Source organism: Anopheles maculipalpis, chromosome X (assembly GCF_943734695.1).
Source record: "Anopheles maculipalpis chromosome X, idAnoMacuDA_375_x, whole genome shotgun sequence".
Classification (NCBI taxonomy): Eukaryota; Metazoa; Arthropoda; class Insecta; order Diptera; family Culicidae; genus Anopheles; species Anopheles maculipalpis.
In genome coordinates, this window is record NC_064870.1 from 823,227 (window position 1) to 848,198 (window position 24,972).

General features: G+C 45.6%; 2 protein-coding genes across 3 annotated transcripts in view; both read left to right on the plus strand.

Annotated features, from left to right (window-relative positions):
• LOC126568561 (TOX high mobility group box family member 3-like) overlaps window positions 1-24,972 on the plus strand; it is a 329,113-nt gene that overhangs the window by 222,899 nt on the left and 81,242 nt on the right. The window contains exon 12 of one of the 2 annotated variants that reach the window (XM_050225061.1): window positions 16,979-16,988. The exons of the other annotated variant lie outside the window; for it this stretch is intronic. The gene's annotated coding sequence lies outside the window, so the exon portion shown is untranslated. Of the gene's footprint in view, window positions 1-16,978; window positions 16,989-24,972 lie in introns of those variants that run through there. 2 annotated transcript variants of the gene reach the window in all.
• Window positions 96-23,185, plus strand: LOC126565270 (telomerase-binding protein EST1A). The gene is made up of 16 exons (XM_050222472.1): window positions 96-1,133; window positions 1,212-1,369; window positions 1,444-2,731; window positions 2,815-2,925; window positions 3,176-3,450; window positions 3,537-3,682; window positions 14,161-14,387; window positions 14,459-14,532; window positions 14,607-14,710; window positions 14,785-14,900; window positions 14,978-15,109; window positions 15,179-15,424; window positions 22,273-22,423; window positions 22,501-22,729; window positions 22,814-22,953; window positions 23,044-23,185. Exons 1-16 carry the CDS (start codon window positions 96-98, stop codon window positions 23,175-23,177), a joined length of 4,569 nt encoding a protein of 1,522 aa, XP_050078429.1. The 3' UTR covers window positions 23,178-23,185.

Genomic DNA, 24,972 nt, shown 5'->3' on the forward strand with positions numbered 1-24,972 from the left:
CGGTGAGCGGTGAGAAGTAAACTAATCGTTGCATCCTACGTTCGCCCTTTACAGTCCGGCAGAGGACAGAATCGCTTGTTGGTAGCTAAACAAGGATGAAAAATGCTATCGCACCAAAGGCAGCCATGTCTTCTAGTGCTACTTCCGGCTCGTCACGAAGCAATAAACGCCAGCAGCAGATTTACAGTCCCGGTAGTGGACCGTTACGGAAAACCGAGCCCACATCTAGCAACCGAACGAACAATCAAGACCAACCAGATGAGCTGCCCGTGTCCTCGCGCTGGACAAACGAAGGGTCCGATGATGTAGCGGGCGGGTCAAATCGGGACAGGCCCACCGGTGAGATGGACTCAAGCGTATCTGGTGCTCGGCCTGGCGGTAGCGGTAATTGGCGCTTCGAGGGACAACCAAGCCAAGCTAACAATCATTCGCCACGTGAGGAAATCAATCCGAGGCCCTTTTCAGCTAGCAACGCTCCGATCAACAATCGAACTGACCGAATGCAGCGCGATTCGCGTAGCGTTGAGCCCCGTTTTGTTAGCAGCTCGAAAAAATCGTCGATACCCTCGCTGGCCCATCTGGAGAATTTGGCACCTAGATTGCAGAAGAAAACCCTGCAAGATCTCGGCCTGCCGCTGAACTATCTCGAGCTAAAGCGAGCGGAATACCAGGCGATGTCTCAGACGCTGCCGAATCGTCACAGCTCACGACAAAATCGTGGCCGAGTCCGTTATCCGGGCGGTGGGCCTGTCGGTGGAAATAGTGCCTCTTACTCAAATACGTACAGTGCTGGACGGTCCGTCCAGCACTGCTGGACAGAATACTATCCCCGTCCCAGAAGCCGTTCGTCGGAAGTTGATACGGCACCGGAGCAAGGATACGCCCCAAAGAGGGGACAGAACAATAGGGACCGAAGACTGGACACTGGCTCGAGCAGTAGAAATTCAAGCTGTGAACGAAAAGACCGCACAAGAGGATATGGCGGTGATTCAAATAGGATTGGGACTCGCTACAGACAGTACTCGACTGACAGTAGCTTGGCACTGCAGGATAGGCTCAGCATCGAAGAACTCAGCGTCGCGGCTAATGATTCCGTTCTGCAGTCGAAGTCCACCCGGCGAAATGATTCATCGGTAAGTACGCAAGAATCTTTCGAATTAAAAAAAAAACAGTGGATGTAAAATATATTGATATATTTCTTTCGCACGAAGGGCTGGGTGGAAGATGAAGGATTGGATTGGAGTTCAACAGCCGAATACAGCACCGGTAGACGGTGGCAGGGAAATGTAGATATGGAACTAGCACCGCCACCATCTGGTAAACCAATACCATCCGGTAATAGTTATCGGCCCAGGCAAAGGAATCGAAGGTAACATAAGTGTAGTTGTGTAGCAGAAAACAAACGATTAATGCAACCATTATTATTGATCGTTTTGTATGCAGTAACTCTCGATCAAGAACTGATTATTACGACGATTTTAAATTGTCGTATCCATCGCAGCGCGGACTGAACCGAAGCCGACGAAATTCTCAATCATCCAGCGTTAGCCATGAAAATAGCTCCGAGTGTGTCTATTCGCTTGGTGGTGGTGGTGGTGGTGGTGGTAATCGGCGAGGACATTACCGTGATGCTAGCAGCGACCGCAACTATGATACGAGCGGGCGCTTTCGCCGAAATTCTTCGCGCGATCGATATGCCAACCGCAGCCGCGATAGCAGTTTAAAGCGCGAAGACCGACAACGCGATGAAGGCGATAATTGGCGCTGTACGAATGTAAACGGGAAGCGATCCTCGATTGATAAAACTGACCAGGCGATAGCGGAAATGACAAAACAGTTCGAAAGCTCAATCGGCATCCAGAAGGCGCCCGGTGTATTAGTCATCCCCGCCAGACTGCCGTCGAATAATCCAGATGCCCCGGATCCGAACACTAGCGGTAGCCGGGTGGCAACGAAACTGCTGTACGATCCGAAAAACCCATCGCAACCGATTGTCGTGACAAGCACGGCAGCTAGACCACAGCCGCGCGAAAGCTTTAGGCGTGTTGAGCCGAGCGGCACGTTTAGTTACAACCACAAAACATCGGGCGGTCCGGCCTGGTACGATCCAGGTGCACAGCAGGCAAAGTTATTGCGCCACAAGGAGCTAGTCTATCAGGTGGCGGATGCGCACGGGCAGCTGCACGAGCTTATTGAGGGTGGCAACCTGTTCAACGAATGGGAGCAGTACACGCTCATTCGGCACCGGTTGCAAAAGCTGCTAGAAACGTTCTTGCTCAAAGACATGCGGTTCGCGCAGGATGTAAATTTGGAGCATCATTTCTGGAAGCTGCTGTTTTACGGTATCATTGAGCAGCTGCGCAAACTGCTGATTGAAACACAGGACGAGCAGCGGAAGCGTTTCCTGCAGGAACGTGCGCTCGAGGTAGTGGAAGGTGGTACGCAATGCTTTGAACATCTCTTGCAACTGCTCGAGCAAGAGTATCGCTTCAAACTGGACCATTTTATCGGTGCAAATGCTGCGTCCAGTGTGAAAGGGTTACGCTACGCACTGGCGCTCGTGTCGGCGCAGAAACTGTTCATACATTTGGGCGATCTAGCCAGGTACCGGGAACAGATTACGGAAGGTCACAACTTCCGCAAGGCTAAGCAGTGGTACGTCAAAGCGCAGCAAATCCTGCCGAAAAATGGAATGCCGTACAATCAGCTGGCGTTGCTATCGGTGTACGAGGTCAGTTGCGTCGTTGGGGTTTCTATTTTCCGTACTTTTAAACCATAATTGCTAATTTCTATTTGATGTTGGTCCATTTGCAGAAGCGTAAAATTGATGCTGTGTACTTCTATATGCGCAGCCTGATGTCGTCGAATCCGATCGAATCGGCGCGGGAGAGTCTAATGGATTTGTTCAACGAAACGAAGAAAAAGGTATATTATTCGGATAGCAAAACCCAACTGCAGCTTCTAAGCAGCTGCAAAATGAAACAATTTTACCCATTTTTGTTTTTTTTCCTACTGCTTGCTTAAATGGATATTCTAAAGTATAAGCTAGTGGTGAGTGAGCAGCGGTATCATATTGAAAATATTCCATCCGACTGTGTTCATCTAGAGCCTCGCCTGACCGTTACAAACTGCTAGTAATACCTTTACTTGCTATTTCCTTTATTTTTCACTTCAGTACGAAAACAACCAACGAAAGCGGGAAGAAAAATTACGTGCCAAACGCAAGGTAAAGGAGCAATGCTTTGACGGCAATTTGCGACGCGAAATCTGGATCCACCCGGACGGTGGGTCGCGTTTGCATCGAACCGGACCGCTTCTTCCGATTGGCCTTGGCAATTCTTGTGATACGAGCGATGAGGAGGAACTGCACAATCTTGGCTCTATCGAGCTGAACAAGCGATTCATTACCAGCTTTTTGCATGTGCTGGGCAAATTGATCACAAAAACAGGGTAAGATTGTTGCATAATTATTAGGAAAATGCTTTTTTTTTTTTGTTTTTCTTTCTAAAACGAGCTTTGTGTAATTTCTTTTTAAGGATGGAATCGTTTACGCAGTGCTGTTACCAGATGCTGCGTGAGTTTCGAGCGTTGATGCAGTACTCTCCGATCGCTGTGACCAGCCAAAGACTGTTGCAGCTAATGTCGCTCAACATGTTTGCGATCGAGATGACAAAACTAAAAGGTACGTCCGGGGTTTCCGTTTAGCGGGGTTTTTCGTTTGACCCTTGCTGGCTTACCGTTTCCCACATGCGTTACCAATGCATGTTTACGCTTGGTTTCTTATCTGTTTAAGATTAGAACGTGCCTGTAGGTCTGCTACAGTACACGTTCAGTTGAGCAAACAATCGTACGTCACACGGTGCTGGTGCAGATTTTGTACATCCTTCTTCCACACAGCATATGTAGCAAAATATTCTGGTCATGTAAATTTGAAGGTATCATTTCGAATCAACACGCTAATTACACGGTTCGTTTCTGATGCATACGGGTATGACAAACCCCCCCCCCCCCCTCCCCCTTCAGGTATGCTAATTGATGCTAATTAACGCTTTTATTCCCGATGCCCGTTATCAAAGACGAGTTTGTTTTGTTTCGTTCTTTGGGCAAGTAATTTGGCCGCTGAATCACGGGGCATCGCGTGCCGGAATGTATCATTGCATCATTAATCTTGACCAATTGGATGCTCCCTGCCAGCCATCGCACCGCTAATGAGTAATGGGACGATGAGTTAATTTTGTGAATAGTCTTGCAATGTGCAACCGCCGTCAATAGGTACGCGAATCGTCTGAACAACCCATTGTCGAACGCATTGCATTGCGTATGTAGTGAAAGTAGTGCAAACCGGCGCTGTGCGCAATGCAACACTTCACGCAGTCTTAACGCAGTGCGAGAGGCTACTTATCTGCTTGCTATTGGGAAGCAGCCAGCTGTAAGAAGGATGCTCAAACGATACTTGGTTCGGGCTAAGCGCGCTTCGGCGATAATGAGTAATGAGATAAACAAGCGTTTGATGATTGCACAATAAAAATTAAATTTAATGAATTTAAGTGACTTTCCCCCGCTGAAGAACGCGCGCCACAATGTGTATTAACACTACACTTTTATATAAAAAAAAGGTTGTTCAAGTTTATGTTGAGTGAAACATTTAATCAACCAATTCTAAGCTAACATGCAGATTGCTTAAAAAAGGAAATATTTTACAAGATTGTCATGGTTGACGAAGCTTTCGTTCGCATTCGTTCGCATCACTTTTAATGGGGAACAGCACACGCATATTGTGGGCAGATTATTTTAATGAAAATTCATAGCAAAATAGGAGCAAAAACAACGAAAAAAAAAAACACGCTTGCATGCTAAACTATCGGCAACGATGGCCGCGGTTGATAACGGAAGTGTGTGAAAATCATTACAATGAGTGAAAACCGTTGCTATGTTTTCGCATATTGCTGTGGTTTTTTTTCTTTTTTTTTTGTTTCACCCGACTCGTTCCTCGCGATTTCTTTCTCGCGCTGCTGTGGTTCTTTGTCTCGGTTCTTTTCGGTTTTGCTTCTCCGCTTTAGTTGCAGATTATGCTTAAGTTCTAGCAATCTCTCGGATGTGTTACAATCATTAGCACGGTCAAGACCTGTTCACGAGCGGGTTTGAAGAAGCAGAGAAATGTATGGAGAACCTTCCCAACATATAAAAAGCAAAGACAGAATCGCACATTGAACCCTAATGCCCTTATTATGGCAAAGGAAAACGGGATTCGACCAGAACGAGAATGCGAATAACTAAGCTTTGTTTGATTGCGTTGTCTACGGAGGTTGGAGTTTGTTTGTATCGCTATAGGTGTTTGTATGGTTAATTAGGATCATCCTTATGTCATAGGCATACGTCGCCTACTGATCAATTATGTACGAAAAATTGTCTTCAAGCATGGAGAACTATTTGCACAGTTGGACAAAGTCCTTCGGGAAGCCCTTAGGAAAGCTTAAGAGAGTCAAGTACCGAAGAAAGCGGAGTACAAGCGTCGCCAAGCTTTTGATTGGCGTATTTTTCTATACATTTTTGTTGTTGTTGTTGTTCTCCTCTGTATCATGATCTGACCAGGGCAAAACCAAAAACAATTTGCACTCTCGTAAACAAGTAACAGCGTGACGCATGATGGGTAATGAAAGAAAAAACGGGGTACGGGGGAGAAAATTACGCTGCATCGTGTGCATAAGCACCTATCGCGCACCCTATCCTATCTGCAGCCACAGCCAGGCCGGGACCAACTATGTTACATAGCATGCGAGGAAGCGGGGGTCCCTTTACCAGCCATCGCTTGCAAAGAATTTAAATTTACGGCGCCAGGTTCTCTCAGGTTACGCATCCACTTTGCCAAGGGTCTTATTATTTCGCTTCCATCTTAAGGTGCATCATGTGTGTGTGTGTGTGTGTGTGCTGGTGTGGTTTGTATGTTTGGAGTGTGCGATGTTGTGCGCTAAGCGTTGCAGTAATCTATACGAGCGTCCTCTAGTCACTGCTAGACCGCAGTCAGTCAGATCTAGCGGAGATGGTTTAAGCGAGCGAGATAAAACCCAACCGATAAAGAATATACTATTTGTTATATAACTGTCCGAACAAAGCAGTATTCTTGTGCGTGCTTGCAAGTACCCTCTCCCCGGAGTGTGCGTCTCTTCGGTGACATCTTCACGGAAGCCCTCTGCCCGCAATAATGCCCGTTTCGTATCGTGACGTTTCATTCGCCTAACCGGTTTCTTCGGTGCAGGGCCGTGGTCGGAACGCACCACACACACACACACACCGATTGTCCGGACTGTTTATCGGGTCCAGCGGCAGGAGGAGGATGAGAATTATTACCCTTAAATCACGTCCACCGGCAACGATTACACACATTTTCCTTTTTTTTTTTGGATGTGTGTGTGTGTGTGTTTGAAGATTCAAACACGTTGGTTCGAGCAAGCATTCCGCACAAAAAAAAAAATCAATTACGGCCGTTTGGTGGCAATTCTCGTTCCTCTCCTAGGGAGGTTTATAGCAAAAGTCTTAAAAAAACCGCACTAAAATCGAATATCGGCTTTTGTTCTTATGTAACGAGCATCGAGATTTTAGTATTGTGCTTTGCAACAGTGGTGTGGTGCTGCTGTACATTCTTCGGCGAGCAGCGATGCACCGGTCGTCTACCCATTCGTGTGCTGTTTTGCGTAAACTATGTCCTTGAACTTCTGACTGCTTGCCTGCGGCCAGTGTGGACGGGTTTCTTCTTGCGCCGGCAAATTGCAACATCCGAGTTTGATGATCCGTGTGCTGCTCTCGCTCATATTCCTGTTTCGTCTTATCCTGTTTTACCGGCGATTGATGCAATCATTACACAATCTCGCAATACCCATGTTTCTCAGCGCGCTAGGGCTATTCAATTTCGCGACCCGTCCTAACTGCTGTGCAGACGATCGGTTGCATCGGTTACTTCGCTGTATAGAATATATATTTATAAGCGTCGTTATATTTGCGATCCTGCACTATCAAATGGCTGGCTGTAGGATCGAAACTAACATTGCCATCCAGCTTTTACGAGATGTTGTACTTAGATCTATGTCCATTTTTTTTGCTTGTTTTTGTTTTGAGCTGGAACAATTTATTTATAATTGGGCAGCAGGCAGGAAAACTAGCACTAAGTATTGAATAACTGATTACAGCTAATAAGGTGGAATGTGGAAAATATGCACAGAGAAAAAAAAAAAGAGTGGACAAAACAACAACCTACCAACCCAACACCCCAAGAACAAACAGCGACCAAAGGAAGATAATAAAAAAAGCACAAAAACAGGATCCGTGGGAAGCAGTTGGGGAAGGTGATTTAAATTAACCAACTTACTAATAATTACTGACTGCTTCCACACTGCAGCAAAGAATCCGGTTTTGTGCACCATAATAGTTGGAACGGGGGGCCAATCTGTATAGGGACTATTAGAATGAGGGTGCACGCGTTGAAGGGGGAAGGGGGGGGGGGAATAAATCGCCACTAGTAGGCTCATCAATTCTACACCCGCGTGCGTGTCTGTGTACGTGTGGTTCTAAATTTAGAGCAAAATACTATTAGCAGCCGATGCAGCATCAGGAGTGAGGATCCTCCTGGCTGGGTAGTCCATTTTGATCACACGAGCTGGTTCCGTTGGGTGTGTCTGTGTGTGTGTATGTGGCGCAGCAGAAAATAGCAATTGTGGCGCGTAACATTTAGCACCGTTAGCATTGGATACTGAGGCTCATCAGCAACACTTGGTGGATGGATATACTCTTACAGCAAAGCAAGTCGCAATGAAAAACCTGCTTCTTCACCGAGGTTCGCCAGACGATGGCGTTAGAAACGAAGGACAAAGAAAGCGTGTTGTGTACGTGGAAAAAAGAGAGGGAGAGAGAGAGTCTTGGGATAAATAAGTTCTGCTGGGTCCAGTTAGAAAGATAATTGCGAGAGCATAGTTACGATTGCAGGACCTATTTGACGTACGTTAAGTTTCTGCGGGATATAGTTGTATCAATGAAGCAAAACAATATTTAAATTCAGGACAACTGTTTGTGGGGCTTCATCGGCACCACAAAGCGTATATGGGAAACCACAGTACAGGATTAGTCTTGGTACTTCGGACCTTTCGTGATGTGCATCAGATGTTGGATGATGGAAGAAAAACATGTTGCAAACATCACGCGGCGAAATGTCGCACCGGGTCCATAGATTATTGCCGTAGTTCATCTTCATCGCTCACTGTCATTGTTAATTATGATTGAAGGTGTATTAGCTGCTTCGTCTGCTTGCGGGCAGCTATGCGTGGCTCTTCACCAGCCAGCCAGCAGTTCTTGGCGATTTCTTGGATTCTTGAAGTCTTTCAGCAAGATCCATCTTTTCGTATCTTGTTGAAATCTGGAAAAACTGGACTCTAAGTTGAAATTGCTCTGGGGCGCAGTGGGCCTTCTTTACCGCGCTGGAAATCCGAACCTTCCGGAATAGCAATAGCTCACCAAAAAAAAAAAAAAAAGAAAAGCTCCACACGTCCTCAAGAACTATAGCGTAGAAATTGGTTTAAACTTTCTCTCCCGCTATCTTTCCGCTACCAAGCCGTCTTCTTTAGGCTTTGACCGGTTTAATGCTCTTGAAACTACAAAAAAAACAACCAACGAAAAAAAAAGAAGCAAAACAGCATGAAAAATCACCAACGAATCTCATCTCATTAGGTGTGTGTGTTTATGCGCATACATTAACATATATATTATTCAAATGACATGACACAATTTAAAACGCCTCCCCCCCCTCCCCCTCCTGACTTCTTTTAGGTCATTGACGTGCTGTAGTAGGATATGTTGATTTCAAGTTTTGTTGTTTTATCCGTTCGTTTGCTTTTAGCTGCTCCATCAATAGAGCTTTTGGGGCTCAACATTGTTTGACATCCTCAAGTACATCCTAGCTAGCACAAATACTTTTGAAGTATTTATTACACATCTGACTGTTTAATTACGTTAAAATACGCGTGAGTGGCAAGGACTCCCGGTGTGGCTGTTCGGTAACTTGTTTCTGTACTACAAAAAGTACAGAAAGCTACTCAAAAACTATAAACCATACAACTGGCCCCCTGGTATAAGCGCCCGAGCACCGCATTAAGTCTGTTCTACGCCCATTCCGCTTTGTGTACACATTCTTTGCTATTTTATAGTGGTCTTAGGACTGCCGCCAAACGGCTAACTGCCCAAGTTACGGTCGATGGCGTTACTCCACTTGATTATGTATGCAGTATGTAACACTCCAGCTGCAATTTTCTCTTTATGTGGAGTCTCGCGATCGCGCTGGCTACCATTTCCTTTAGCCCCGATTTTTTTTTTTTTTTTTTGTATGGTGGAGACCACTTGGTCGGGGCGGTCGATCGGTAAGCTTCTTGACAAAATTCGATTCAATTGTTTCAAGGCTTTTTTATTTGGTACGAAAGTGGCGAAAGATGTCTTCACCGTACCCTACCCAACAGTCTCACCCTGACCCCTGACGGGGTGTTCCTTTCTGGTGGATCGGACGATTTGAAAAGCACAAGAAAATTCGTTCGTTGTTTAATCAACTTTTCACTTTGCGATTTGTTTGCTTTGTGGTTGCGAATTTGCACAAATCACACATAAAGCGCACACTGGACCGACGCCGAAGTCTGTGTTATCAAATATGTTTTCTTGCTCGCCCTCCCACCCGCTTCCTGCCGCGCTTATGCTCGCAGATCCAATTCGAAGAATCTGTCCTGGGCTCCAGGTGGAAATAATTAAATGCTCATTACATGACAATTATACAGCATAAAGTATGTTTAATTACGTTCTTAACGGCCCATTCCTGGCTGCGTTTCTGCGCACTGCGCCCGCCACGGTACAGCGTACGGTCGCGATTACCGCAAGAGCGTTGCCTTCATAATGGCCGCCGAGAGGGAGCATAGGCCGATGAAACGATGACGCCAACTGGACGCCTCAGCTGTCTGGACAGATTTTGCCTTGTCCCTTTTTGTTGTTGTTTTTTGTTTTTTTGTTTCTTCGCTGAAGATGATGCTCATGATAGCCAACGGGAATCTTGACTGAACCGAAAGATATAAGGCGCGAAAGAGAGATGAAAGATTGGGAAGCATACAAGAGAAGGGGAGTGAGCGAAAGGGAAATGGGGAAAGAATGAGGAAAAAAGAAAAAGGAAAATATGCAGAAGGAAAAGCAAGAACAGAATTAACAAGACAGAAGAAAGGAGGGGAAAAAAGGGGTAGCTAAAGAACTGCCCCAACAAAGTAAGTTCATGTTTTTATAGTTAGTAGCTTTTATATTAAATCGCTGCTGTCGCAAAAATGAGCTCTGAGGCCACATTTGCTGGCCTCACACGTCTTCCTAGAGACGCCCGTTTTTTTTTTCTTTATGGCACCAGGTCAAGGCAAGAATTGAACCTCGATTGGGGCGCGTTCTTGAATCGAACGATACGAGCGATGAGCGGCTCAAAGGAAAATTCTAAAATTTAAAACTAATTCGTTCGGTAATTGCTTGACCTCTTCCCCGTGGGGTTGGATCTTACAGGCCTTGGCCTTGGTCTTCAGCGCTGCAAAATACTTGACATAGTTCAATAAAACCAACCAAACCTGTGTACAAACCATGAGCCGTGTGTGAACCGTCCGCTACTCGCTAGTTTTCTTTGCCTGGGATTTCCGCGCGTTCGATTTCGCGACAGTAAGCTGTAGGGCCTCTGCAAGCGCGCTCGAGAATGTTACCGGCACGGTGATTTATTGGTTTTGCGGTCCGTTACAATGCCTGTTTTTTTATGGGGTTTTATATTCTGGTTGTAGCGATATCGGTTGTGCGAAATCTTTTCTCTTATCCGGCGACTGAGCTCATGGCGATTAAAGGACCGCTGCGAAGCCTTTGCCCATGGTGGTCCGGACGCTCAAAATCGTTACCTTAATGCGCCTTATGCGCTAGCGAATACAACGTCTTACAGTTGTGGGCAGCGGAAAAGCATGTGTGTTTCTTAGGGAGAATTAGTTTGATTGATCGCGTTGCTTAGAAATAGCTGGTGCGTTCCGAATAGCATGTCGTTAAAATCGTACGATTGATTGAAACATTAAAATATGGTTCTTATGTAGGTCAACGCAACAAAACTAGCGGCGTTTTCGGAGATCATTCTAATCTAGATTCGGCGTTTAGTTTTTGGCAAGCAATGGCCCGGAAAAAAACGCGATTGATCTTGCGAAAAAACTCTTTCGACAACGTGTGTAAATCAAACAGCACATAAAAATAGCCAATAAATTATTTTTGCTCCGTCCGCATTTCTTCAGCTTGTTGCGCTTAAGTTGTATAAGTAAAGCCGCCATTGCAGCTACTTTGGCTGCTTTGAATTTATTAAATCGAAACGCCAAAGCGGAACCAAAACAAAGGGAACAAATCTTTATTATACATCGGAAAGCATTAAATAGCAGAGAGAGAGAGAGAGATTCCGGCCGGTCGGAGGTTTATGTCAGTGGGGATTGATTTATTGCTTCGGTGAAGTTTTAGCCGGTTGTGTTGGAAATCAATCTCATTATAAACTCGTGCCCTAGTGCCGCCATTCGAACGTCTGTGCGTGATAGTAGGCAACAGGTTTGGCGGCAAACAATACCAAAACAAATTTATCAACAACACTTTGACAAACACATTTACGACAGTTTTGACAGCTTCAAATCATCACACGCGCGTGATTGATGAGCAATTTAGCGGACCGGAATCAAGCGCTCAGTCAGATCTCCGTTTTGGGACGATTTGGGACGAGACTTGGTGGTCTAAGCGCAATCAAAAGGAACCGACCTGGATTTGGAGAGTTATTTAGCATTCGGGTTTGATTTACGCGTGCTATATGCTGCGTTGTCAGCAGAACTTTCTCCCAGGGGTTGTGAGGGCTTAAGTGTCCAGTGTGAGCTTTTGATTTATTGTATCGAACGTCCCTATAATCGGTAAACCGATCTACCTACATCTGGGTCATCAGATTTGGAAGAAAAAACCAAATAGTTCTTGGTGTATTAAAATAACTGTGCCTTTTATGGGACTCTGTCCCGAATACATCCCAAGTACGAAGATCTCGCGGAATGTTTTTTTATCGGGTTGAGACTTGAGAGATTTACTTTATGCCTGGAATCGCTTTGCGAATTACGAAACAGACGATCGACTAGAATCAGTGATCCCCTTGATGCCATCCTTAGCCAACACTGTATACAGTATCTACGTTAGCGCATAGCGTCGTAAGGACAGTCCTACAAAACAGAATCCAGACACGAAAAGCTAGAAAAATTAAACGAGATAGCCTTCGGAGATATACTGTGAAGCGCACTGGAGGAAGCGCAGCAGGCAGAGGACAGATAAGAGGCAGGCTCTGTCGTATGGTTGCTGGCTAGTTCGTTCACCTTCCGCTCCGTTGATGAAGTTCGCGATCGTGTGAGGGACAGAGGGGGAGGGGGGGGGGGGTGTCTCTGTATCTATATCGTTGCTACCGAAGGAAAAGCTCGAGATAGAGATAATTCAAGACCATTGGCTTTGTCTTTCGACCATTCCATGGGGTCTCTGAGCTCAGCGTCTGAAATGGTCTTCTGCGGCAAGTGAGGAATCGCCACCGGATGTAGCGATCATCGTTCCAAATGAGCGACGCTTAGCGATTTGGAGGCTAACGAGGGGGTTTTTTTTTTTGCGGAATATGGGGATGCTGGTCAAAAAAAGGAAGTCAATATATGTATCGCTTGATAATGTGTAAACTTATAATGCAGGTTAACGAAGCAGTAGCAATTTAAGTATAAACTGCAAGCGCCATTTCGTAATAGAAGTCACCAACGGAAGCGTAAGAAGACACGAAAGAAATGGCGAAATTAAAGGGAGGGTGGTGTAGGTGACCTTCAAACGGGGCAGGACCCCGGGGTTCAAATCCTAGTAAGTCATTCCCGGGGTGACATTGGCAGGTCCTAAGTAAGCCATTCGATGGCTGGCGTGTGACCTCAGAGGTCGTTAAGACGAAGATCATCATCAGAATCAGATCTTTTTAACCAAGTATGCCCGGGATAAGGCAAAGAATAAGGAGGAAATGCCTTATAAATTTGTAAAAATCTAATCAACACAAGCGGTGTTGACAGTACGGCACTGGACCGTAATAATCAATTATACATAAATAAATAAGAATCAGATCTTTTTATAACGAGTTTCCCTGATTGTTTGTTGCTTTATCAAACCCGATAGGAATTCCAGCAACCAGTCGAAAGTAGTGAAGATGAAGGAAGGGCTTCTCAAGTTAGACTCAAACGGACTCTTTGAAGGTTGTGTTTTTTCGCTGGGGATGAGACTTAATTTATCCCCTTTCGATAAATGATTCGGATTGATGAGCTGTCCAGAAAGCTGTAGAACATCAGGATTACGTCGTTGATGAATAGATGAATACGTGGTAGATTAAATAATATAAAACCGAAATTAATTGTGTAAACAAATCAGCAATCTTGGAGGAGACCTTCCCTAGGACCCGTTGAGACTTCATCCAGACGGAAGCTACAGTGAAAAAGGGATGGCAGAAAAAAACATCATTATGGTTATCTGCGGCATGGAGACAATCAAAACTCTAATCGCAACCGAGCGAATCACAACGGTGTAATGCTCGATTGAAAATTTCCTCCGAATTTAGCATCGTTCGTAGCTGTTTTGAAGCGACGGGTGGCGGCGAGCGTCGTTATGCGATATGATCTTCCGTTAGAGTCTTTACAGCCTCGCGAGGGCTGCAGTGCTGCAACGTTTGCATGCAGATGCTGCTACCGATCATCGTTCTTACCCGTTTGCCAGTTGTGTAGAATGATTTAAGAAGCAAAACCAAAAAAAAAAGAAGATGCCCACCAACGATGACAGCTACACGAAACGAACCAAGACGGGGCAAAATAATTTCGCATGACATTGGATGATAACCAGTGGTTCCTTCCTCATCCTTGGACGAAGCGGACGATGGCAGACAATTAAAACGAACCAAAAAGCACCTGATAATGGGTGGGTTCTACAAAATATTCTGCATAATTGAGCATCATCACTGAACATTGAGTGCAAGCTGTCAAGTCTTACAATTTCCAACTAGGCCACACTTCGCACCGATGTCATAGATGTATTGCATTGTTTCCACCCTTTTAGATACATCCAGCAAAAAAGCAACAAGGTCCGAGCTGCAGGAGTGTGCACTCGCATCCGGTTTGCTGATGTTTGGCATTCTGCTCGAGCGACTAATACGACTGATACAGGAAGCACTGGACGCAAGCAATGACAGCGCGAATGGAGCGCAAAACGTAGTGACCGGTGCGGAGGAAATACCGAAACTTATCCTGCCTGAGGACGCCAAAGTGATACTACCAGCTATAAAGGTAGGTTAGGGGGAAAAAACTAAACATATTTACTGATATATTCATCTCGCATTTTGCACCACAACGCTTAGGTTTGGTCCGATTGGATGATGTCCAATGCGGAAACCTGGAATCCACCTCCATGCTGTGCCGAGTACAAGATGAGGTAAAACTGCGACACGCTTTTAACGTTTGAATGTGTTTCTTTACCTCTGAACGGTTCGTTTGGTTGTTTTCCAGCAAATCGACGGCCCACGATCCGTGGTCCGAACTGGCGGTGCTGATGAACATGCTCAAGAGTTTGGATACGAACCGGAGCATACTGTCGGTAGAGCAAAAGGACGGTAAGCTGTACCGTAGCTAGTTGGGCCCCAATTTTATAGCAAACACCAAATATTCTTCACGACCATTTTCGCAGGGTACGAAACAGTGCGACTTCCCGAGGATATTATCCTTGCCGGTTTCACACCGCTCATGTACTACGAACCGGAGCCAATTTTTGTGCACCCCGAGTGCGACATGGAAGAGGCACAAGTAATTACTACCGTTGATAGACGCTGTACGAGGTACGAAGTAATGAATTGCCGATTCTTTCTTTTTATTCCCCGCAGAATGTGCTACGTATTCAGAAGTTGCTATACTTTGGCACTGATCGTCTATGCAACTGTGATCCACCGGTGCTACGCGGGGCAACGGACAATGGTGCCAAGTTTTACAGCGTTGTAGAGAGTCGAATAGAAGCGGTAAGTGCGGGCTTTGTTGCGTACAATTTGGAACATGCTGCAGTCGTCATCCCTCCCATCCCTGCACAGCTGGGCGATATGGATATGCTGGTGGAGAGCTTTAGCGACGGTGAAGCTGCACCGGCACCGGACGACGAGCACGGTTCGAAGCAGCTCGATGCTGAAGGATGGGCAACACCTTCCACCGAGAGTGACGTACGAAGCGGTGGCAGTAGCAACAGTCCCAGCAGCATCGAAACGCGTAAGCTGTTGCGCCTGAAGGACGAGCTCGAGCGCAAGCAACGCATGCAGGAAAAACATAACCAACGGGTGCAGGTAAAGGCCATTTTTGTATTCTAATCGCATCGCATGCATCGTATAAATTGCGTAATTCGTTTCGTAGCGCTTACTGTCAGTGAGCGAAACGGTGCGATTTGCGCCGATTCGCCCGACCGGAACAGTGTCTTCTTTTCGGTTTGTCGTATGCGGCCATTGGTTTATTGATAGACACCGATTTCCACTGTCGCACTGATTGCAACTTACGACCATTTCATTAATTACATATAACTCACACTTCCGTAGCAAACAGCAAAGCAACGTCGATGTGGCCACAAAGTAAAAGGGCGTGTGTAAAGCCAAGGAAGTAAGGAAAACAACGAGCGGCAAAGAAATTAATTTCTGATATGATGAGTTCTCTCTCCGCTGTTTGAAAAAAAAAAATCCCATCATAATATGCTCGTGATTCTTGTAGCTCACCTATCCGCGGCCGGTCCAGAAGGCTCCGAACGCTGCCGCCTGCCCAAAAACGAAGGCACACAACACACACACACAAACACGGGCGGTTCATAAGCGCTTATGAATATTAATCATAATTTGCTCACCCAGCCTCGCGCGGTACACCAGTGCGCCTCTCGATCGGGTCGATTTTTATTGTTGCGGCGGGCCTCCCCGGGGAGGCCCGCCTGGATCAAACACAAATTCATAATGATCAAGAGCAGGCAGGTAAAGGGACGACGAAAGATTTGCTACCATGGTATCGTGGCTTATTAGTGTGTTAATAGGCTTTTTCGGGCTCATTTTATGATACCACCACCACCACCACCACCACCACCATCACACCCGCGCATGCAGCGGAAACCCGGCCCGGCCACATTGGCTGTCTTTATTTTGTTATTGACGACAGAAACCGGCAAACGGGAAGCCTTCACCAATCCCCCCCCCCCCCCCGTCACTTTGTCTTCGGAGCAGCCGCGGTGGTTGACCTGCCGTGTGACGGGGGTTACCGACTCTTCCTTTGCTTGTATCTGGCGCTTGCTTCTCGGCTGTCCAAAGCAATCGGTGCTTTATAGGGCTACCACCAAAGTTGAGGTAAAACTGCAACTATTTTTATGAATATGCGGTACTGGGAACGTCCTTGAAAAATGGGTTATCGATTGAACTGTGGTACACGGTCCCGGTCGCAACGAATCGAGGTCGCGCCCACCAAATCCAGCCCGAAGACCTCGTACTTTACTGCTTTTAACCTTCATCCCGCTCGCACAAAAACGGGATGGATTTTTGCATTTGCAAAAAAAAACAATAAAGAAGAAAGAATTACCACAACTCCGTCACAAAACGTTGGCGTGGATATGTTTCCCCGCGTGCCACGTATATTGTAAACTGTCTTACTATCTTGCTGCTTTTTTGGAGCCATCTTTCCCCCCCCCCCCCACGGACCTCCAACGAACGCATTTGTGCGATCGCCGCTCGCCGTGCGCTTATTTAGGTGAACGAACGAGTGAAAAATTCATCGTTTGCTGGTAACGTGAAAAGTGAAACGAAGTGAGGAAGGTTCGGCGAGGGCTACGGTTAAATTGAAGTCGCCGTAGCGAACAGTTTTCGCCACGGTTTGACCCTTTCTTGTGTTTGCGCGAGCGGGCGAGCGGGAGCGCGCGCGCGCGCGATCTTGATCTTGGGCTGTTGAGGGCTGTGTTGTTCTGCGGGAGTTAAAAAGAGGAAAGGTTTTCATCGCTAGGATAAAGAGTGTTGAAAGAGAGAGAGAGAGAGAGAGAGAGAGAGAGATAAAGAGAGGGAGAAGAAACACAAAAGAACATAAAGAGTGCTAATGGGGAAGGATTTCTGTTGTTGGATAGATAAAGTTTAGGAAGTAGCTATCGACAATCAGCGACAAGAAGACTGCTTCTTGTGTAAGTTTTGTCTTTGCTCGTATTCTAGAGCTTTGGCAGATCGCACTTGTGCTGGTACATTACATAAATTGAAATTATGTTAATCGTTGCAAGCTTGGCAAACCATAAACGCACTGCAATCTCAGGGATCCTGCGCACTATCCTCTGATGGATGCGAATGCATATCGGCGAGATGGGTGAAGGGGAAGTATCAGTAACGGCCGCCGCGTTATGTAGTTTAAAAATGTTGATATCCTCCCTTTTTGTTGCCTTATCCGCCACAGCACAGTCAACACCACCACGGCAGATCAACACACTGTACGGTGCCGTACAAAATCTTCATGGAACGGGGAGGGCAAAAAAAAAAAGGCACGAAGAAAAATGGAGCCGACGCACAGAGCAAGAGAAGAAACGAGAAATGGCAAATGGATAAAGCAAAAGAAAAAAAAAAGGGTGGCTTTGCGCAAAGGAAAAGCGGAAGAAAGGAAATGGGATGAAGGGGCGAAGATCGCGAAACAGTTGTGGAATGTACACGCGAACCCGCGAAAGGCGCCGACGGTTTTCGAGCCGGGGGGAGAAAGAGATTGCGTTAGCAAACGGGGGTTGGGATGGGGCGGGGGAAGCGAATAAGTAGCGAAGGAGGGAAGCGAAGCGAAGAGAAAGAACGCACATAATAGACATTCTCGTACATAAAGAGAGAGAGAGGAGGGCTTCTTCATGTAACCCTTTTTTTCATGATTCGGAGGATCGCGTTGCGGGAACCAAAGGGGGGGGGGGGGGGGGTGCCGTTGTGGTTGGCAAAGTGAGGAAAGACACTCAAATTTCAAGGGCATTACTGGTAACGGTGTGGTAGTGGAGGGGGGGGGGGGAGGGACGAGGTCGAAGATAATGGAACTCCACCTTGACCGTCATGTGTTTGTTTGTGGTCAAATTAGGGTTTTTGGCTAATAGATTGGGGAAGTTCAGGGCTTTAAAAGAGAGCCAAAGTACAGTAGGAGGTGGTTGATGGTAACAGGAAAGGTGCCTTAACACGGTTATGCGAAAAATGTGCAAATCCGTGTATCTTCCGAGCAAAGATAAAAGCTGGAAAAGTGTAGAATTTTGGTGCGAAAGCGTAAGATTATTAGCATTGCTGATAAAAGACGTCCCGTTACACATGGCACATTGATGATGGCCTTCTGAGAGTTCTCTTTTTTCTGTCTCATACTCTTTAACCTCCCCCCCCCCCCTCTCCCCCCAAACAGGACAGGTTTGACCTGAAGAAGTGATGTCAAACATTGAAATTCAAAATAGTGTGCTCTTACCACTTTGCTCCACCGTACAAGGGAGCTTAGCTTGGCAAATACTTCTCTGCACTCGGTTAAGCAAATAGTTGTACTACCGATGCTCCGTGATGCTTCTGCACTGATCCTCCGACGAAGTCAGTTAGCCCGAGAGTCTTGGCGAATGGGATCGTTTGGCTTTGGGTGAAAATTTGGTCCTAAAAACAGCTGTTTTGTTGCGTCTGGCTAACATCGGCCAACAGAGCCTGCACCACGCGTGGTCCTGCCATCGCGGAAGTTAGCCACGTTTATTTGCTAACGTCTTAACAGTGCCTGCTTGGCACGCACATATTTATAGAACATGATGGAGAGAACATGGCACTCTGGAAGGTTTTGCGGTGCAGCTCCAACTGCAACCAAGTTGTTCCATTCCTTAGCTGTTGATTTAGCATTTCTTGAGCATCCAATAAGTGAGCTTGATTTTAGGCACACACACCCACCCATAGACTGCCAAGGTCACCAAAATTAAGAGGGTGTAAAAAATAATGCATTTGCGCTGTATTTATTCATCCTAACAGCTCCGAGGGCACACTTCCGCACTAATGCCCGATTGCAGCACCGGAGTGTGGCAAAAATTGATAAAATATTGACTGCGTTCCTTATTTTTGTTTTGTTTTTTGCACCACCGCAGGACACCGCTCATTAAAAGCGGTAAATAATACTATTTTTCATCTCAGCTTACTTATCGCGTAATAGCATCGGGACGAGCGCAACGTTTATGTCGCTCATCGCTTGCTGCAATCGGGGGGTGAGGCATGCATTCGCCTCGCGTTAGACAAACAAAACCGAGTTAAATGACAACATTTGCATAAAAAGCTCTCACACACGTTTGCTGTCCGCTCTTCGGAGCAGTGGAAATTATAGTGCGTCGAATCGTTTGCAATTAGGAAAAGGTTTTGTGCTCGCGTTTCCCCCCCCCCTCTTCCCCTCCCCATTTGCTCTATTGCCAATGATCTCTCTTTTAAACCTTGGATCGGTTGGACTGCGTTGCACAAGAAATGACTAACGGCGCAGTGAAAAGTATTTTCGATGATTAGGGAGCGAGCGGGACGGGGGAAGGGGTTGGAATGATTCAATTGAATTGTAATGATTGCGGCAATAAATAAATCCATAAATGTCGTGCACGGTCGATGGTTTTTTGGTCGCGTTTTGCCCTTTTTGAAACGGGCGCTGCCGTTAATGACAGGAGCATCCTTGAGGTGAACGCTGTGCTTGTTGTCGTTTTTCGCCAATCATCATAAGTGTATGTATATCCAGGTTAATGTACAATGGGGAAAACACAACGATACAACCCTACTCTACTGCATATTCAACGCAGCCCTAGCGGTTTGGCGAGACGAGGTTCTAATCCAAATCGGCATCGGTTGCTCGCCGTGCCGTTTGATCGGCTCACGACAGATTTATGCGCTCTCGCAGAAGCACCTTATTAAGCGGATTTTGAAGCACCTTAATTAACCTTTATTACCGCGTGAAACAAACCTAACAAAATGCTCGTAAAAGGCTTAAGTTTTGCGCGCACAGCTGCGGCTAACATTCTAATCTATTTGCATAAGAAATGAAACGCTCCGAAATGTTGATCTGCTTTGCTGTGTGAAGCTGTGTAGTTTTGGGAGAAATTTCGAGAATCGAACGGTGCTTTGAGCATTTTTTTTTTTTTGGGCGATAAATCCCCACACAGCAAAATGTGATTCCAGATGAGTTGAGTATCCCTGGACGAGCAAGAACACGGTGAACTATGGGACGATCGTAGTAGGCAAACGATCCCAAACAAACTTTGAAAACTTAGATCATAAAATCGTGTGACAAATCAATCCAATAATCAAAAAGACTTGATTATATCTTTTGTCTTCCCCGGTTTCCTTCACGGTAACGAATGTTCGGTGCGCAACTTAATGAGCGTTTGGGGGGGTTGGCGACGTAATATCTCATTAATCAAATCATTTGTTTGATTTAGAATATGGAACGTTGGAGGATTAGGTTCGGAGTTGTAAAGAACAAACTTTGCACGCTTTTGTTTTCTCTCTTGATTCGTAAAGCTTTTAGAACTTTGCTCGAATCTCTATTAGGACAGGTGTATGAAGTGGTATCACACAGTCGTTGTTGTATAATATCCCATATTGGGCATCGGAATACTTGATCAAGATGATCTCCGACTCTAACAGTCTGACATGATTTGGGGGAGAACGTCCGGATAAGATTTGATATAGGTCCCTCCGTAATCCTGGCTGTGACGCCCCATTACGCGCAGAGTATAATTCGTTAGGTCGCCATATTTTGCGCTAATCCTGTTCTCTACCCTCTACTTTATAGTTTTATATCTCTCATGTGATGGGGATCTCTTCTTCTTCATTGTCTGTACGTTTTACTCCCTTCACACTATGGTGCCAACGGTGGAGATAGGTATCGTGGTGTTAAGGACTATAAAAACACCTAGCAAAATTGATACGATCAGCATCGAGAAGCAGAACCCATCTGAGTCGACTGCTGGACGGGTCGTTTGCACTGTGCGTCACCACTGAACGGGGATGAGCTCAAACGAAACGAAGATGATACCCGCGATAGCGAGTTGCTGGTAGTTTCGGATTAGAGTTTCAGGACTCCAACTGTTGGAATTTTTATTTTTTTTTACCGAAAAAAAAAGAATTCATTCCCTACGTAAAGCCCAACGATTTTAAGCTTATAAGGCACGACTCCAGCACCGCATGCTTGTTACATTGTTGCAACAGTACATGGGGATCTTGGAGATCATTCGTACCTTGTGTCACATTCCTACTTGCTTTAGTGTAGTTGCATGGTAGACTGTTTGTTTGGCGCGATTTGTTTGCACATTTGCTCGCCCTGCTTTTCTTTCTTGGTGTGCCATTGACATGGAAGGACCCTTTGAAGGGAGAGAGGGGGGGGGGGGTTTCAACAATCCATCCGGGCGAAACATTAAGGGGCCAACGTATGACAACCGTAGAATTGTCAGCGCCCGCTCAGATAAAAGGAATGTGCGATACACACACACACACACACACTCGCACCAAAACAACAACAGCGAAGAAGTGTTAATGGGTGAAGGAACTGGAAACGGCCAGAAAGTACGCAAACAGTTGTGCTGCAGCATGCAAATCTATGTTTGCATTCTTAAGCACACAGCACCGGCTTCGGTCTCTGCCTGGGTCAGGTGTCCTTTGCAAACACGATCGCGGGCAGAAACGATTGCCTACCTCGGTGGTGAAACGCACTGCAGGTGTGCGAAGGCAACCCCTTGTGGGTGGGATGCATTGGACACTGGTCGCGCCATTCGCAACAGCTGACTACTGACCCCCAGATGGGTCGTAGAGCTTTTAGTGTCATATTATGTGGAGTTCATAAAATCTTTTCCTCGTGTGTGTGTGTGTTGTTAGCTTTACTTCTTTGCACCTCAAAGCGTGCTTCTTGGGCACCCTGGGTTAGAATTTCATTTTGCTCTAGCAGTTTTAAGGCGATGCTATTGACAGAAGAGAAATTGACAGAAGAAAGGGTTCGCCGGACATATTTTCAATGGGGGAAAGCGTTGATCTCGTATATTGGTAGCATAGACTTATAAACAAACTTACAAACATAGTGCTGACACCTTATCCATTACGGACTTTGGTACATTGTGTAATAGCTGTTGACAATTTCCTCTCCAAAATTCACGTTCTTGAACCGCTTGTAATCTGTCATTCTGCAGGACATACTTTCGCAAAGCACGATCGCAGTCACTATCGAGGTCCGGCCCCGGTGTCTAGTACCGGACACGAACTGCTTTGTCGATTACCTGCCCGCCATCGAGATGATCGCCAAAGCGCATCCACTGTACCAGCTTATGGTACCAATCATTGGTAAGAAATGGTTTTCGATCTTCGATTCCGTTCAATGATTGCATCAAAAAACGGTTCCTTCTCTTCCCCTCATGCAGTGATTAACGAGCTCGAGGGTCTTTCGAAGGGCGTAAGGCACCTGGTGCCAAAACAACAGCCATCAGCTGTCAACGAACTGCTGTCACCGGCGTCCAAAACGTTTGCGGTGCCAACTGGCCCGCCGAGTGGTATGGATGTGTCCCTCCCTTCCCTGCAGCACGCTGCCAAGGTTGCGGAACTGTCCAAAAAAGCTTTACATTTCATCAAGTCACGCAATGCTGCGCTCAAGTAAGTTCGCCCTGCATTGCACGACCAGTTTGCCAGATTCAGGCATTGAAACAACAACTTTTATCCCTTTGAAAACCATCCTAGATGCGTTACGACGAAGGGATCAATACTGAAAACGTCCAACTTCACGGTGGAGGATGATGACGGCGACCTCAAGTCCAACGACGATCGCATACTGGAAACGGCCCTCAATCTCTGCCGCCACAGTGTGAAAGAAAAGCAGGGTAAGTAGATTTCCCTACGGATTACTTTTGATACAGAACTTTCCAAACTATAGTTGGCTAACTGCATAGCTTCTTCCTCACCCAACACAGTCGGAACTCGCTACTTAACAGTCGACGTCGTGCTGCTAACGACCGATCGAAACCTGCGCGTTAAAGCCATATCGAACGATCTGCCCGTACGAGAGCTGCCAGACTTTATCAAGTGGGCAGGACTGAGCGCTTAACGAATTGTTGGCACGCAGCATTTCGCCAACCGGCAAATGCTGAACCACACCATTTTTTAGATTATTTCAATAGCTAGTTAAGTGTTTAAAAGTGTAAAAAAAAAATCTTATTGACAAATGACGTCCCGACGATTGCAGGTGAGCGTTCCTCGCCTCTGCATGCCACACTCAGGACAAACACGGTATATAATAGAACAAATATAACAGAGCATGAGCTTATATCACTATTGGGTGATGCAATCAGTGGACCCGGAGGAGCAGACACTGGCAAACACGTTGTCTGGCAAACTCTGGCAGTCAATGCGCGACCTTCTGCAACGGTACCTTCCAACGAAATAACGATGCGTCAGCTGCGTTTGCTTTGATTGTTACGCGCATGTAAAACAGGGGGGTTTTTTTTATCTTGCATTAAAAATTGTATTCGAAATTTAAACCTCAACCCTGCGTAATTTCAATATCACAAATACGAACGACGGCAAACATGGTCGACGCGCATATCGACAAAAGGCGGGTTTAAAATCGAAACTAGACTGATTCGAGGATGTTGTTCCCCACGGTAAATAGTTGCAAAAATTGGTTAGACTTTAATTATCTTAGGACAAAACTTCCCAAGCTGTTGCTGAGGTGCTTTAATAATGATTTACTCACATTACTCGATTTTGGCTGGAAAGTATAACGGCAAGCAAGAGTAGCATATATGTGGCAACAGAAAGATGGTAACGAATTATATAAAAAAAGCATTATAATACTCACGGTATCGTTCGCCTTGGAAGAATGCCTGTAAAGAGAAGTGAGAAAAACAATGTCTTTTAGATTATTTTGCCTTTTTATTTTAACTCGTAAATATTTAAATAATGTTTTATTCTTTCTTTCACGTTTTTTTTTCTTCAAATCTTGAACTTAACTGTTAAATTAGGACTTTTTTGTTTTAATCAATTAAAACAAAACAGCAACCAAAATGCAATGGAAAGCGCCACGATTTGCTCCACATTTTCCAAACATTTACGCGCCAATTTGTAACTGTCAATCGACAGCAAAGCTTTATTTAATCTTATTTATTAGTTATCGAAATACATTTATTGAACTAAAACCCCCCGTGTATCGTTGGTGTTATTCGTTACTTCGTAAAAAAAAAACACGCGCTCAGAAGATGAGCTCAGCAACGTCCGAAAATATATTAAAATTTCTTATCCACTTACTGTGAACAGCGTTCCGATTGGGTGGGTATTTAAAGCGATTTAAATCACTTTAGCTGAACTCGGCAAGTTGAAACTCCTGTGCAAGAATCACATCGTTTACATCGCGTCTTTAGGGGATGATTAGGCAATTGAGTTTTTTTTGCTGCCGATTTGTTGCTACGGTTTTTTGTTTGTTTTTCGTTTCGTTTGGTTTGTCCGTCCTTGATCTTCTTGAAAACATAAACAAAATGCATCGTTTTGCGCAAAACGCATCGCATACACACAATGAGGAAACTATTAACGATTTTGATGAGGATTGTTGTGCAGCTTTGCCTGTTTTTTTTTGTGCGCTTTTAGTTTCGCCAAACTCTGGGCCCCATTAGTCATTAAAACAATTATAATTCTATCTGTATGCGTGTGTGTGTTTGTGGCTATATTAGTGCGCCGTAAGTAACGATGGGTTTAACACCTGTGTTGTAGAAAAAAAAAATGCGAATAGTTTCGCATCCTTTAAACAACGAGCAGACAACGAATTATTTGCTCCAACCGCCACTGTTTTGCGGTCTAAATTAGGCAGCGCAAGGCACAGCCGATGAAATTCATACATCAGAATTCGC